The sequence below is a fragment of the Cnephaeus nilssonii genome (assembly GCF_951640355.1).
Source record: "Cnephaeus nilssonii genome assembly, chromosome: 3".
NCBI lineage: Eukaryota > Metazoa > Chordata > Mammalia > Chiroptera > Vespertilionidae > Cnephaeus > Cnephaeus nilssonii.
Window position 1 is genome coordinate 8,165,339 of NC_137074.1, and position 14,721 is coordinate 8,180,059.

At 45.1% G+C, this 14,721-nt stretch overlaps 1 protein-coding gene across 1 annotated transcript in view; it reads left to right on the forward strand.

Moving 5' to 3' along the window:
- The window catches only part of TRAPPC10 (trafficking protein particle complex subunit 10), a 73,888-nt gene extending 59,750 nt beyond the window's left edge, over positions 1-14,138 (forward strand). The window contains exons 18-23 of the mRNA XM_079767100.1: positions 485-585; positions 3,904-4,030; positions 5,136-5,306; positions 10,581-10,758; positions 12,893-13,087; positions 13,360-14,138. Of these exons, the coding sequence (XP_079623226.1) occupies positions 485-585; positions 3,904-4,030; positions 5,136-5,306; positions 10,581-10,758; positions 12,893-13,087; positions 13,360-13,598 (1,011 nt within the window). The 3' untranslated portion in view covers positions 13,599-14,138. The remainder of the gene's footprint in view (positions 1-484; positions 586-3,903; positions 4,031-5,135; positions 5,307-10,580; positions 10,759-12,892; positions 13,088-13,359) is intronic.
- Positions 14,139-14,721: the final 583 nt, after the last annotated feature.

The window sequence follows — 14,721 nt, forward strand, 5'->3', positions numbered from 1 at the left end:
AATTAATAGCTTTGTCCACACTGTGCCTTCAAATTGATTGGTTTTTAGCTATGCATTCAGCGTCATGTGTGTGAAGTGTTTGAATAATTCATTTAATTTTGTAATATCATCTGGACATAAGTGACTAAAAGCACTTTGTCATAACCTCCTGCACAGTAAAAACTACATTTAGCATCATGGCCACATGTGGGAGGTTAGCAAGGTGGGACTTGTGTGCTTGCCGTGGCCTCTGCTCCGCAGCCATTGAGACCGTTCTGGTGACTCCTGGACGTTCTGCCAGTCCCATGTTCTTTTTCTTGACTGTGTATGTAGCTTTGTGTCTCTCCTATGTTTGTGCATATGTTTAATGGGGTTTTCCTTCTGAATAAGGAATTGTAAAGCCATCAGGTATGTAGTATATTGGCAGCCCCCATAGACTTGGATGGATGGTAGTGGTGCTGTGCCATTGGTGAGTAATCTGAATGGGTGTCCCTCTGTTTCTCAGGTGTCCATCGAGTGCCCATGGTCCATCTATTCCACTGTCATCGCACTGACGTTCAGCGTGCCCTTCAGGACCACACATGCTGTGCTGTCAGCCGGGACACGGTAAGGGAGTCCCTGCTTCTGTCCCAGGCTCTTTGACACAGAGACCCTTGCTGTTGAGAGCTTGGCCTTGGAGACCTTGAGCATGTTTTCTTACATGACTGTGATGCTGTTGTCCACTACAGTACCCAGTCTATACTGAGATCTCCCCAGCTGTCTCAGTAGTGGCCTGCACAGCTGGTTTGTGGGAGAGGGGATCCAACCAAGTGCCCATGATAGTATCAGATCCTTTTTATCCGTCCTTGCCTTGTTCTTCAAGCCCATTTCCCATTGACAAACATGGGCCAGTTGTCCTCTGGAAGGTCTGCATTCTGCGTTTGCCTGGTCACATCCTCGTGGGTTTGTTAAACTAGTTCCCCCAGAACCTCTAGCTAATTCTAGAGCAGGCCTTTTCAGCCTCAACACTGCTGATGCTGTGGGTCGATAACCCTTGCTCTGGGCACTGTCCTGCGCACTGTAGGGTGTTAGCAGCTCACCGCTTTATGCCAACGTTACTCCCCATCCTGCCCACTCCCAGTGTGACAACCAAAAAATGTCTCCAGACATTGCCCGATGTCCCCTGGCTGGAGTGTGTGTGGGGAAATTGCTGCCAGTTGAGAACCACTGCGCTTGAGGCTTGATCAGATTCAGAGTCAGCCCTTGGAAAGGCGGGAATCTTTGAAATGTGTCCTGTGCTTCATATGTCACTGCATCAGGAGACCGTTTCTGTTGTCCCCAGTCAGTGATGATGCTCACATGACCGCTGGGCTTAGGTGAGCCTGGCCTCCATTGTAATATCCCCTTCTGCTTCAGCCATTGCTTATTTGGGTAATTTGGAAACAAAAATGTCAGGATCATATTTATTTATTTATTTGAGAACTTTTAAGATTTATTTTTAAGCAAAATAGTGAAATACTTAGAGCTCACCTGTGAGGTAGTGAGTTTTTTTTAATTAAATTTATTGGGGTGACATTGGTCAACATGAACATATAGGTTTCAGAACCATATTTAGAGTGGAACATTATTCTAATAGCTATTTTTTCTCTTAAATGACAGTAAGGGAACTGTAGATAATAATGGTTAAAAACATCAATAGTTTTGGCACTTCTGCAAACATGGTGCTCCGAGCATATGGGCCTCGGCCTGCAGCCTTTAGTGCCTGCCACACCATGCACACCACAGCCCTGGGGCCTGAGGGCAGGTGCTGTCCTGAGGCTGCGCACCGGCCCCAATGTGCTCTTGGTGTGTAAATTCACAGAGAAACATGAATGGATGGCAACAGAAATGGAATTGGAACAGTGGGAATCATCCATTTTGCATAGGAAGCTTTGGAAATGTTTACCATAGTCTGCCTGAATTCGGGACAAAATTGAACAAACTAGATGAGTTTGCTGCTTTGAAAAGTGTGAAAGCTGCTTATGAACTCTATTCTCCTCTATCTGAAGTAACTGAGATTAATGAAGTGCTTGCAGAAAATCCAGGACTTGTCAACAAATCCTATCTAATAAAAGAGTAATATGCAAATTAATCGTCACTTTGTGATAAAGATGGCAGCGCCCACAGCCAATAAGGAGGGAATATGCAAATTGATGTGACAAAGATGGTGGTGTCGGCCAGAGCCATGGAGCCGGCTGGAGTGGGCGGGAGGCTTGGCTTCCTTGGTTGCCCCAGTCGGCTACGTGGCCACTGCCCAGACAAAGCCATAGTGGCAGGGCTGAGGCAGAGGCAGTTAGGGGCGATCAGGCCAGGAGGGGAGGGCAGTTGGGGGTGATCAGGCTGGTGGTGGGGGAAGTTGGGAGCAAGCAGGCTGGCAGGTGGGGGCCAGTTGGGGGCAAGCAGGCCGGCGGGGCGGGGAAGGGTTGGGTGTGAGCAAGCCAGCAAAGGTGGGGAGGCAGTTGTGGGCAATCAAGCTGGCAGGGGGGGCAGTAGGGGGCGAGCAGGCCAGCAGGGGGGGCAGTTGGGGGCAAGCAGGCTGGCAGTGGGGTGCAGTTGGGGGTGATCAGGCCAGCAGGGGGGGGCAGTTGGGGGCAATCAGGCCAGCAAGGGGGGGCAGTTGGGGGTGAGAAGGCCGTTGGGGGGGGCAGTTGAAGGCAAGCAGGCTGGCAGGCAGAGTGGTTAGGAGCCAGCGGTCCCGGATTGCGAGAGACCGGCAGTCGGACATCTCCCAAGGGGTCCCAGATTGGAGAGGGTGCAGGCCAGGCTGAGGGACAACCCCCCCCCCCATGCCCGAATTTCATGCACCGGGCCACTAGTCTTATCATGAAAATGGTTGGGTGATCAAGATGACACCGAGTAACCCTTCAGAACTAGAGAACTAATGAGTGAAGAAGCATATGAAAAATATATAAATCTATTGAGGATGAAAAAAAACCCTAAAGTAGCATGAAACAACTTTATCTAACATAGTTGTCTTAAATTAGTGGTAGAATATAGCAATTTTTAGTAATACCATGAAAAAAGAAACTACAGCAATGCTATTGGAAGAAAATACCCCTAACTTTTTAATGATTGCAGTTAAAGACATTATGCATCTTTTCCCAGCACCCTATGATTTTTAGGCCAGGCTACAGTTATAATATTCATAATTCCTGAAATTATCTGTGTTAAAACCTAGTTATAAGAATTTTGTATTTTGAGGATAGCATTGTTATCGTAAGCCTTTATAATATAATATTGTAACTTACTTACATTAGTCTCTAGATTTGGGTCAAAATACTTAATGATTGGAAATAACTAGCAGTGGAGAAAAGTTTTTTAGTTGTTACAGTGTCAGATGACCCACAATACTATCTTAATTTTGTAGTATACTGAGGTCGCTGGTGCTGTTTTATACAGTGAAGTAGCAGCCTTTCAGGAAACCAAGTTCAATAATAAAACATTCAACTTCTTCATTTAAAAAACAAAACAATTTTTAACAGAACCTGAGTTGCTTTAAGAACTCTCTTTTCAAAACTCCTCTTTACCTGTAACAGAAGCTAAAGTGAACCCTGTACTCAGTTTCTCAGTGAGTACTCATTACTCGTGATCACTTCTTTCTTGCGTAACTCATTTAGATCCATTGCATGTTTAGGGAACTCAGTTATAATCATGTAATAATACTGTATCCGAATCAGAATGTTCTTTAATCCATTTTTCCTTAGAAATAGTTCACTTAGAAAGATTTATATTTTCTGACCCTTTTACATGTGAAATCAAAAGTAGGAATGTAAGTAACAACTAGTTCTTATTTATTTCCCTGTGTCACTTTTTTGATTCCCCAGAGAGGGTCTTCTTAACAAAGCCAAAGTATATTTCATAAAGTTCTTAAATGTCAAAGCCATATTTTTTGTTTTTCTGCTTTAGGAAATATATTCAAGTTTGTGTCCAGAATCTGTCGGAACTTGACTTTCGCCTGTCAAATAGTGATCTTGTAGACACTGGGGATAGTACTGACCTGCAGCTACTGCCATTGAACACGAAATCCCAGCAGGTAACCATCTTCCAGAGTTGAGCATGAACTTAACAGAACATAGGAGAACAAGGGTGTACTGACCGAGCCACCACACGCGTTGGTGGACATGGCAGATGAAGCCTCTCCACACAGAGAATGGCGTGCTGGTGGTCAGTAAGCAGCACGTGCACCTGAGACTGCTGGGAACCACAGCTTTGTGCCACAGCGTGCATGTCCACCCCCCACTCTGTGGGCTGAGTGGTACATGAAGGGATTAGATTCTCATAGAAGAATTAAATCTTACACTTGTCCTACCCTACATACAGATTTATGTAACTACAAGCTTATTCTTAGTCTCATGTGGACAGGGAATGGTGGCTGTTCCATTCTGCCTGTCATTCAATGCCTGCCCGCACCCCAGGAAGAAACCAGAGGTGTTGGTGTAAAGGGGTCATGTCCATGTTCACACTGCCTGGCTGAATCTGGCCTTGCTTTTCATGTTCACTTGTCACATGCATTTTAGACAGTAAGTGCTGAGTGTTTAAAAGAGCAAAGGTTCTTAATGCCTAATTTTTAGCATTTTCAAAGGATTTTCCCCAACTAACATCTGACACTACCCAATTCTATGGCTGTGCTATAGGTATGGACTTTTTGTGTGAGGTGGTGCTAGATCCTCATTTAACTTAATGTTAAATACAAAGTAATTGGCATGGATGTAGATTTCCTTTTTAATGCATTTCCCACTTTGGAAATGTATGGGATACTATATACTAATAAACATTCCTTAAGTTTTAATCTGCTTTGCTGTGAAACTTATGAAATCTTAAAAAATTAAAATCTTTTTACCAACCTTGTGCATCCTGCTCTGAGGGCAAGGGCAGGCAGGAGGAGCAGGAGCAGTGATAGGGGTACAGGACTTAGCACAACACACTCTGGATGTCAGTAGCAGAGCTCTGTGGGGTCTCTGCTTCGGCTCACCGGCATTCCCATTGCAGGAAGTGTGTCTGACAGATTGTGGCTTTCTCTGTGCGTGTATGTGTGTGTGCATTGTTGGCGGAGTGTGGCTTTCTCTGTGCGTGTATGTGTGTGTGCATTGTTGGCGGAGTGTGGCTTTCTCTGTGCAATGACACCGACTCTCTTGCAGCACATCTGCAGCCAGCAGTCGGTGTTCTTTGTCTGGGAACTGACGTGGACACGAGAGCCTCCCCCTTCACTGCGCGGCCGGTTCTCCATGGAATTCCGCCCAGCTTCTGAAGAACGGCTGTCTATCTCCTTAAAGCCCTATACTTATGAATTTCAAGTGGAAAACTTTTTTGTATGTATTACATATATATTTTTTTTGGTGAGATGTGGGGTGGGAAAATGAAAAGTCATGTATTCTTTATAACTTAGAAACATTAGACAAGATCTTTCAATATAATGAAGCAACAGATCAAAGAAAATAGTTAACGCTTAGGGTAGTTAATCACTGACTGACTGTATTTGATCCCAGGTCTTTTTCAGGTGACATGATACACGTGCACTATTGCAGGTGGCTCTAAAGTGAGTGTTTATAAGCAGAAAGACCGAAGACTTATTGCTACTCCCTTCTCCTCCTTAGTTGACTTTAGTAGAGTCCTTTCATCTTGATCATTAGCTACTACACAGGGCGTTTTTGTTATAAAGACATATCTCTAGTTTTCTAAAAGAAAAAGTGAAAATGTCATAGAAGTTTCCTTAATGTTAGGAAGATTTTTTTATAGCCTGCTCATGGAGCTTAAAGTAGCCTTGAGCTAGGTGAGTAGATAGTTGGTTTTTGTTTCTTTAGTGAAATTATTGGATTTTTGAACAGCTAATTAAAAATGAAAATACAGTTGACCCTGAACAACTTGGGGGATTAGGAATACCCACCCCCACTCAGTCGAAAATCCACATATAACTTTTTCTTTATTGATTAAGGTATTACATATGTGTCCTTACAACTTTTGATTCCCCCCAAATTTATCTACCATTAGCCTACTGTTGGCCAGAAGCCTTACTGATAACATAAACAAACGATTGACACATATTTGTACGTTACGTGTTATATATTCTTACAAAAAAGTAAGCTAGAGGGAAAAAGTGCTATTAAAAAAATCATAAGGAAGAGAAAATACATTTACAGTATTTATTTTAAAAATCTGTGTATAAGCAGTCTTACGCAGCTCAAACCTATATTTTTCAAGGCTCAACAATTTTGTGGTATTTCATTTTCTTCTCTTTATTACTGAAATTGTCAACACTTTGAGAAGTGTTTGTGCTGACAGCTCTTGATTAGCAATCTTTTCAATATCTCCTTTCAACCAAAAGACTATTTGTTTTGACCCTCTGTCTTATTTAACTTTCCATATTAGCTATAGTGTAAAACATGATCACTAGCATAGTTACCTTTTTGTAGTACAAACAGGTACCTTTTTGATGTATTAATAGCAGCTGAACATTAAGTCATTCACATGGTAGAGGGTCTGCAGAAATTTATCTGGTTTAATTATACAGATGATTATTAACTGGTTAGCAGTTTTCACTGGTACCTTAATCTTTTTTGCTTCCTCTTCAAATGAAGAATATAGAAAATTTTTCCTTTAGAACTGTACAAGCTGAGTAAAAGACCAGAGAAACAATCTGGTAGATTGTTCTTTTCACAACTGAGGACCAGATATATGGATACCACTTTTTTTTAAAGGCTTTATTGAGATATGATTGATATGCCAGTATGCATTGGAATTTGTTCATAGTTTTTTTTTAAACCATAGTCCGGCCCTCCAACGGTCTGAGGGACAGTGAACTGGCCCCCTGTTTAAAAAGTTTGAGGACCCCTGGTCTGGACTGTCTGAGTGCAGCCGAGGTGGAATGTGACTTGTGTTCAGAGCTTGGAAGGAAGCACAGCTATGTGCAGTGTGCATAGGAATTTGTTCATAGTTTTTTTTTAAACTGTAGTTTAAAAAAACTATGCACATTGATATGCCATGAAGTTCACTCATTTAAATGGTACAGTTTGATGATCGTAGTATGTTGACGGTGGGCAGCCATTACCATAGTCTTACTGTGGAATGCTTTCATCATTCAAAAAGAAATTATGTGCCTCATTAACAGTTACTCCCCATTCCATCCTCTTCTCAACTCCTGGCAGTCACTGCCTAGAGGCCAAGCTGTCTATGAGTTTGTCTATTCTGAATAGTTCATGTAAATGGGATCATATTGTGTGTGATCTTTTTGTGTGTGATCTTTTTGTGCCTGGCTTTCTTCACTTGGAATGGTGTTCCCAAGGTTTATTCATTTTGTAGCAGGATCAGAACTTCATTCCTTTTTAGGGCTGAAGAATATTCCTGTGTGGATAGACCACATTTTGTTTTTCAGTTATCAAAGAGACATCACTTTACATTCCCACTGGCAACATACGAGGGTTGCAATCTCCACCTCACCAACACTTTTTTGTTGTCATTTTTATTAGAACCATCCCAGTGGGTGTGAAGTGGTATCTCGTGGTTTTGATTTGCATTTCCCTGATGGCTAATGATGTTGAGCGTCTTTCATGTGCTTATTGGCCGTTTATATATCTTCTTGGAGAAATGTCTACTCAAGTCCTTTGCCCACTTTTTATAAGGTTGTCTTTTTATTACTGAGTTATAAGTGTTCTTTATATAGTTTAGATATCAGTACCTTATCAGATATGATTTGCAAGTATTTTCTCTCATTTTGTGGGTTGTATTTTCATTTTCTTGATGGTGTCCTTTGAAACACAAATCTTTACTTTTTATGAAGTCCAACTTACTAATCTCTTATTTTTTGTACTTTTGGTCCAGAATCTCAGAAATCATTGCTTATCCCAAGGTAAAAAAAGATTTCCTTCATGTTTTCTTCTAAGAGTTTTATAGTTTTAGCTCTTACATGTAGTCTGTGATCTATTTTGAGTGAGCCTTTTGTATGGTGATAGGCAGGGGTCCAAATTCATTCTTCCCACATGGTTATTCAGGCGTCCCTATACCATTTGTTGGAAACACTGTTCTTTCCCCATTGGATGGTCTTGACACTCTTGTTGAAAATCATTTGGCCATAAATGTAAGAGTTTATTTCTGCCAAGGTTTATTTCTAAATAAATAGTTCTAAATATTTCTCACACTGTCCCTAAAGCCTCAGCAGTTGCTGTCAGGTTTGGGAGGCACTTCACTGTTAGATTATGGTCCTGTGCTTCCCCTCGGCTGCTGTCCTGCATTTCACATGCAGCCAAAAAGTGAGCTCAGGGACACACACTTGGGAGCACACGCACCTTCATCGGTCTGTAACTGCGCTTCCTTCCAAGCTCTGAACACAGTCACATTCCACCTCGGCTGCACTCAGACAGTCCAGACCAAGGGTCCTCAAACTTTTTAAACAGGGGGCCAGTTCACTGTCCCTCAGACCGTTGGAGGGCCGGACTATGGTTTTTAAAAAAAACTATGAACAAATTCCTATGCACACTGCACATCTCTTATTTTGAAGTAAAAAGAAAACGGCAAAAACACCCTCATGTGTCCCGCGGGCCTTAGTTTGAGGACGCCTGGTCCAGACTATGAGCTTCCTGGGAGCAGATTTCTCAGGCAGCTCTGCCGTGGTGCCATCCTTCCCTGCGCAGCGTTCCTCCATCTCCTGCCACTGCTGCTTCCCCCAGTCCACAGACGTGTGTCTCCTTGCCCATCCAAGGGCTTGTGTCCATTTGTACCTGCAAGTGCAGGCATCTTTTACGTCCAGTTGAAGACTTGCATAAACTTCCAGTGCAGCCCTCTTCCGATGGGTACAAGTCTGTCCTGTCCCCAAACAGCCATGATTGGGTGTTTGACAGGGAAACAAACTGCTCTCGAGGCCCATCAGGGTTAGTGCTCAGCCTTGTTAGCTCCCAGAAAAACGTGAAATCTCTTTGAACATTTTATAACAACAGAACACCTTAAATCGAGTTATACTCTAAGTAATTACTTTATATATCTGTTATGATTTCAGTAAATTAACAGTAAGTGGAGCACAGGTAGCTGGATGGTGGGCTATGGTTCAGCAATAGACCACAAGGGGAATTGAAATAGAGTTTATTAGTCACAGGTCCTGGAGGAGGTACATGCCTGGAGGGGCCACACCGGGAGGTCAGGGCAGAGTGCACACAGGGAGCAGGACCTGGGGCTCATGCCTTTATTAGGGTCTGTGGGTGGAGTGCTTTGAGGTTCTTGGACTAAGACTGGATTCGTTAGTTCCAATCGGGGCTTGAGTAAGCCCACAGAGCTCTTACTAAGGGGCTCATAGGGGAAGGCGCTGGGAGGCAGGGGAGACTGTTGATCTCAGGTACTGGAGAAACTGTATCAGGATATACGTTTGCTCGTGACTCTCTAGGCTGTTATCAAGGGCAGCAGTCACCAGCCGGTGGTCTGTGGACCACTGGTGGTCCGTGAGGTCCGAAAGGTTGGTGACCGCTGATCCAGGGTGTGGCTTGCACGAGGGGCCAGTTTAGGGCCCCGCTGGGCCAACACGGAGTAGCTGAGCTACACTCAGTGGTGTCCTGAAAGAAAGGAGCTCACCTTCCTAAGTGCAGCCTGCAGCGTGCGGTAGGTGGGCATTATCCCCTGGCAGGCTTTGGGTCTTTGTCCTGGGTGGCAAGCAAATGTTGGGTGAGTGTGAATAGGTGTGAATATCAGATAAACATGTCACGGAGAAGGAAACTGCAGAGAAAGCTGGTTATGGACATGATATTGGGTAATCCCAGGAATTAATGTTAAATTTGCTAGTTGTAGTAATGGCATTATTCTTTGGTAAGAAAATGCCCATGTGTTTAGTATTACATACTGAAGCATACACCGGTAAAATGACAGATTGTCTGAAATTTGCTAAAAATACCCCAGGCAAGCTTTTCCCTGCCGATAGTGCTCTCACAAACATGGTGAGCGTTCCTAAAACGCTCGGGACTTTCTGTAAGTGTGGCAAGCATCAACCCCACCAAGTAACACAGTGCAAGAAGGGCACGGATTCTCTGTGTGCGCAGGGGAAGTGGCGTGACAGGAACTAAGCTGATTTTCCAGGGGGAAAAAAAAAGGCTAAAACTACGAAGAAGATTGTGCTGAGGCTTGAATGTGTTGTGCCCAACTGCAGATCTAAGAGAATGCTGGCTATTAAGAGGTGCGAGCATTTTGAACTGGGAAGAGATAAGAGAAAGGGTCAAGTGATCCAGTTCTAAGCTTCATTTTTTTTTATTACATGACAATAAAATCTTGATATGTCCACTTAAAAAAACACCAGCGTAGATAGATAAGGAAGCAAACAAACGCCATGTTGATAATCTGGGATGTGGGTGACGGGCACACAGAGTCACTGCGCTGTGCTGTTGTGCGTGCTCGAGCGCGGTCAGCATGCAGTGAAGCAAGGCCTCCCAAGAGCATCGAGTCGTTCAGGGCAAGCGCAGCTGCTCTGCTGGCAGATGGCACAGCGCTGGGCAGGCGTCTCCTCCGTTCTCCTCCGAGTCTGGGGGCAGCACCTTGTCTGCCTCACAGTGTTTCTTCAGATTTGTCTTCAGTGTTACACATCTCCTTTGTCCTTTTTTCCCCCTCTCGCCCAGACCTTATATACCGTGAAAGCTGAGATTCTGCCCCCCACGGGGACGGAGCTCTGCAGGACAGGCTCGCTCTGCGCCCTGGAGGTGTCCATCACGCGCCTCTCGGACCTCCTGGAAGTGGACAGGGATGAAGCACTGACAGAATCCGACGAGTACTTCTCGACCAAGCTGATGTACGAAGGTAGGTTCAGAGGCTTCTTCCTTCCTAACTGTTGTGCTGATCCAGTGTGCCGAGTGATTGTGCCCTCTCTCTCACAGAGTGCCTTGTCCAAAGAGAACGTTCTGGAATTGAATGTTTTTATATGGTGGTCCTACGCTCGCAGGAAGTTGAACTTGGTTGTTACAGGTGTTACCCAGCAGGTGTTGGGCTCAGAGCTGAGCACATGGCAGCACTTGGAGCTGCCCTTTCCTTTCTGCTGTGATTCAGGGTCTTCACAAAGTCTGAACTCCATTGTAGTCCTGTAGTCATGGCTCCTGCCCTTTTCCCTCCAGCTCCTTTCATCACATTTTCATGCTTCCCCATCCCACAGTGACCCCCACAGTGACCCCCTGCGCCCAGGCCCCTGCTTCATCGCTGATTCCTTGGACACCCCTTCCCAGCCCTCCTCCTCAGGTCTCAGGAGCAGGTCTCAGTTTTTGGTGTCAGGACCCTTTATTCTCTAAAAAATTATTGAGGAGCCAAATATTTACTTATTTACTTAAAATAGTAGAAATGTTTTCCAAAACAACAACAACAAAAACTAGCAAGAAAAACAACTTTGTTTTTGCATTCTTTCAAATCTCTTTAATTTCCGGCTTCTGGAGGTAACTGAGTTTCCCTGTCTGCTGCATTCTGTCTGCAGTAATCATGGCGGTCCAAGTACATGAAGAAACTCCAGTCTCACACACCTATGTAGTTGGAATCGGGAGGAATATTTTAACAGCTTTCAGATTACTAGATATTCTTTGATACTACACCAAAACTTGTCAAGTGGCTGTTTTTACAGGCTAGGTACTATGTGAAGTCTGAGATCACACGAATGACCCTTTTGTACTGGATTTCATGAAATCCTTTTATCTGTCTTGCATTTTGAAAGGCGTCACTTTTTAGCACCATGCATTGGTTATTTGGGCACCGTGGTTCCTGGGTTATACAGATCTTCTCAACGTTGGCACATTTCATTCACCCTCACAGATTCACATTGTTTCAAGCTCACACTGAACTCATCAGGATGGTCTGATTATAGGGACATTGTCAAGCTCACCATGGCAAGTGCAAGTTTTCCAAAATTCTAATTTTTTATGAGACTTGTATCATTGGCCACTTCTTTAAAGTGACAGGCCCATGTCATTCAATTGAAAGAAAATGTCTGCAAAAACCCAAAACTGAGTAGCCACAGCTGGCGAAGTCGAGGCAAGCTCGGCAGTCTGGCGCCCTGCGCTGTGCAGATGCCCGGTCCTACATCACAGGAGACAGCGAGGCTGGGGAGGCAGGCGATGGGCACACAGGCCTCTCTGCTGTTTGCAGCTTCTTGTGAGTCTATAATCGTTTCACAGCGTTAGGACAGGAATGTGAAATGGCTTTGACCCGCCCTGAGACCACACTCTGGGAACTGCTGCTCCATTGTGTCCCTCCGGATGCTGTATGTCCTTGGCACCACTCTGCATGTCCTTGGCACCACTCATCTTCAGAGGTTTCCCCATCTGCAGGAAGCCCTCCTCTGCAACCCCTTCTTTGCTGCTCATAGAACTTGCAGCCACATGCTCCTGGGCGCCTGCTTGATTCCCTGTGACCCAGATGCTCTGACCTCTTTGCAGGGCCATCTGCTTCCTGAGGACAACGATGCCGTCCTACAGACTTTGGAGTGACGGCTCAGTTAGGTGTTTGACTTGCACTGGATTATACACAGCTGTGTTATTAGTATTAATAATAACACCTACCATGTATTAGACTCTGAGCGGCAACTGGGATTTAGCCTCTCTGCTCTGATGCCACCCATTAGAAGATGCCACCTTGGTCCCGTCCCCATTCTTCATTTAGCAGCCAGGCAGCCATGCTCCCGAAGTATCACACAGGTTGTGCGGTGATTTCAATCAGAATTGATCCTTGTTCATTTATCGATGAGAATTCTCGAGTGATTTCCCTGGGCATCACCATGTGTCCTGGTTACTCCACCATGTGTGTCTTATTGGAACGTGCAGTCACAAGACATGGAGACAGAGGCATGTGCCCCAGTTTGGGCTTTTATGCTGAGTGTGAGACTGTTGATGCTTTTGTTTGTATGAATATGCATGCCCTTTTCCGGGGTAAGACAGTGTTTCCCTCTCTGTTTCAGTGGTCGACAACAGTAGCAACTGGGCAGTGTGTGGGAAAAGTTCTGGAGTCATCTCCATGCCTGTGGTCGCTCAGGCAACGCACAGAGTCCACATGGAGGTGATGCCCCTGTTTGCGGGTTACCTGCCCCTTCCCGACGTCAGGCTCTTTAAGTACCTCCCACATCACTCTGCGCACTCCTCACAACTGGACGCTGGTAAGGGCTCGGTGCGGGGAGCAGGCCTGCGGATCACCGCATGTTCTCTGGGCCAGTGGAACCTAGAACCCAAACCTCCTCGGGGTGACAAGCCTTAGGCAGCTGCTCTGGAGCTCGATCCTTTGAGGACTGGTGTGCTAGGTTCCTTACGGGGTTGCCTGAGTTAACATGCTGCTGCCCTGAGGGTTGTCTTGGGAGGCTTGCTACTCCCCATGGTGGGTAAAGGGTCTGCGGCTCTGTGGCCTGCATCTCACTTCCTGTGTGTTTTGCAGACAGCTGGATAGAAAACGACAGCCTGTCGGTGGACAAGCACGTGGATGACCAGCTGGACAGCAGCAGCATCAAGAGCAGGGGCAGCGTGCACTCGGCCGCCAGCAGTGAGCATAAAGGCTTGCCTATGCCCCGGCTGCAGGCGCTGCCGCCCGGTCAGGTCTTCAACTCCAGCACGGGCACGCAGATCCTGGTCATCCCCAGCAAAGATGACCATGTTCTGGAAGTCAGTGTCACATGACCACTCCTCCAGTTAACACGCCCAGACCCAGCGTGAATGCACTCCAAGGGATCCTATTCCATTGTTCTCCATTGTCATTCTAGCTCTAACCAGATCTGGGGACTCTGCCTGGCCATGGAAGCATCAGAGCGTCTCAGTGTGCAGCCCGTCAGCTGAGTCCAACGTTAAGTTTGTGTTGTCAGTGGTGTAAGGTTGCTTGTTACTTTCTCATCTCCCTGTGCTGGTGTCCCCCAGTGCTGGCCCAGAGCCACTTCCTTATCCCTCACTCCCTGCTCATGAACGCTCTGCATAGGGGTCTTTCACCCAGACAACCTTCTGGTTCTTTTTTTCCTTCTTCTTCTGGTTCTTTATGGAGGTCTGTGTGTCCTCCAGGGAGGCACACAACAGGCCTTGCAGTCTTATCAGTAACACGTGTGTGCCTTTCTGGTCACACGGCCGCCCAATTTCTGGACCAGGTGGATTTGTCAGTCTCCTAAGGAGTAACACAGTCCTTTACCTCAGCTCATCTAGTTGTGCTTTTCTAGAAAAATACCCTTTTAGGGCAGGTGGGTGGGCTAATGGGTGGGGTGGGGAGGGAACAACCCCTTCTGTGCCTTGGGATGTCAAACTGGGCGGACCTGGAGCACCCATTACTGGAGCCATTTTAAAGGTACTTTAAGGTAGAGCAGGGCCTAAGGAACAGTTCAGTGTTGAAGGAATAAATGTTTCTGGGACTCTTTTTCCCTCATAATGTTGATTGAATATTATATGCACTTGAAATTAAAAATATATTTATTTTAATTGTCATATGTGAGGGTTAATATGTTGTGTTTTCTCTCACCTTTAAACTTAAAGTCTTTACATCTAATTGTAACTGTAAAATCAATATTTTTCTTTTGCACCTTAAATCTTAGAAATTTAGAGGTTCCATTAAGTGAAGATTAGAGGGGTCCTCTCAGTGCATTTCTAGTCTGGTTGTAGGAGGGACGAAAGTCTTGGCATATTCTCTGCTGGTCCACTAAATTGCAGTTATATCATACCAATGGATTAATTTGCTTTCGGTTGTAAATTTAATTGTACATATGGTTGATTTATTATTTTTAAAAGTACAAATTAACTGATGTAATGTTTATGTATAAGTTGC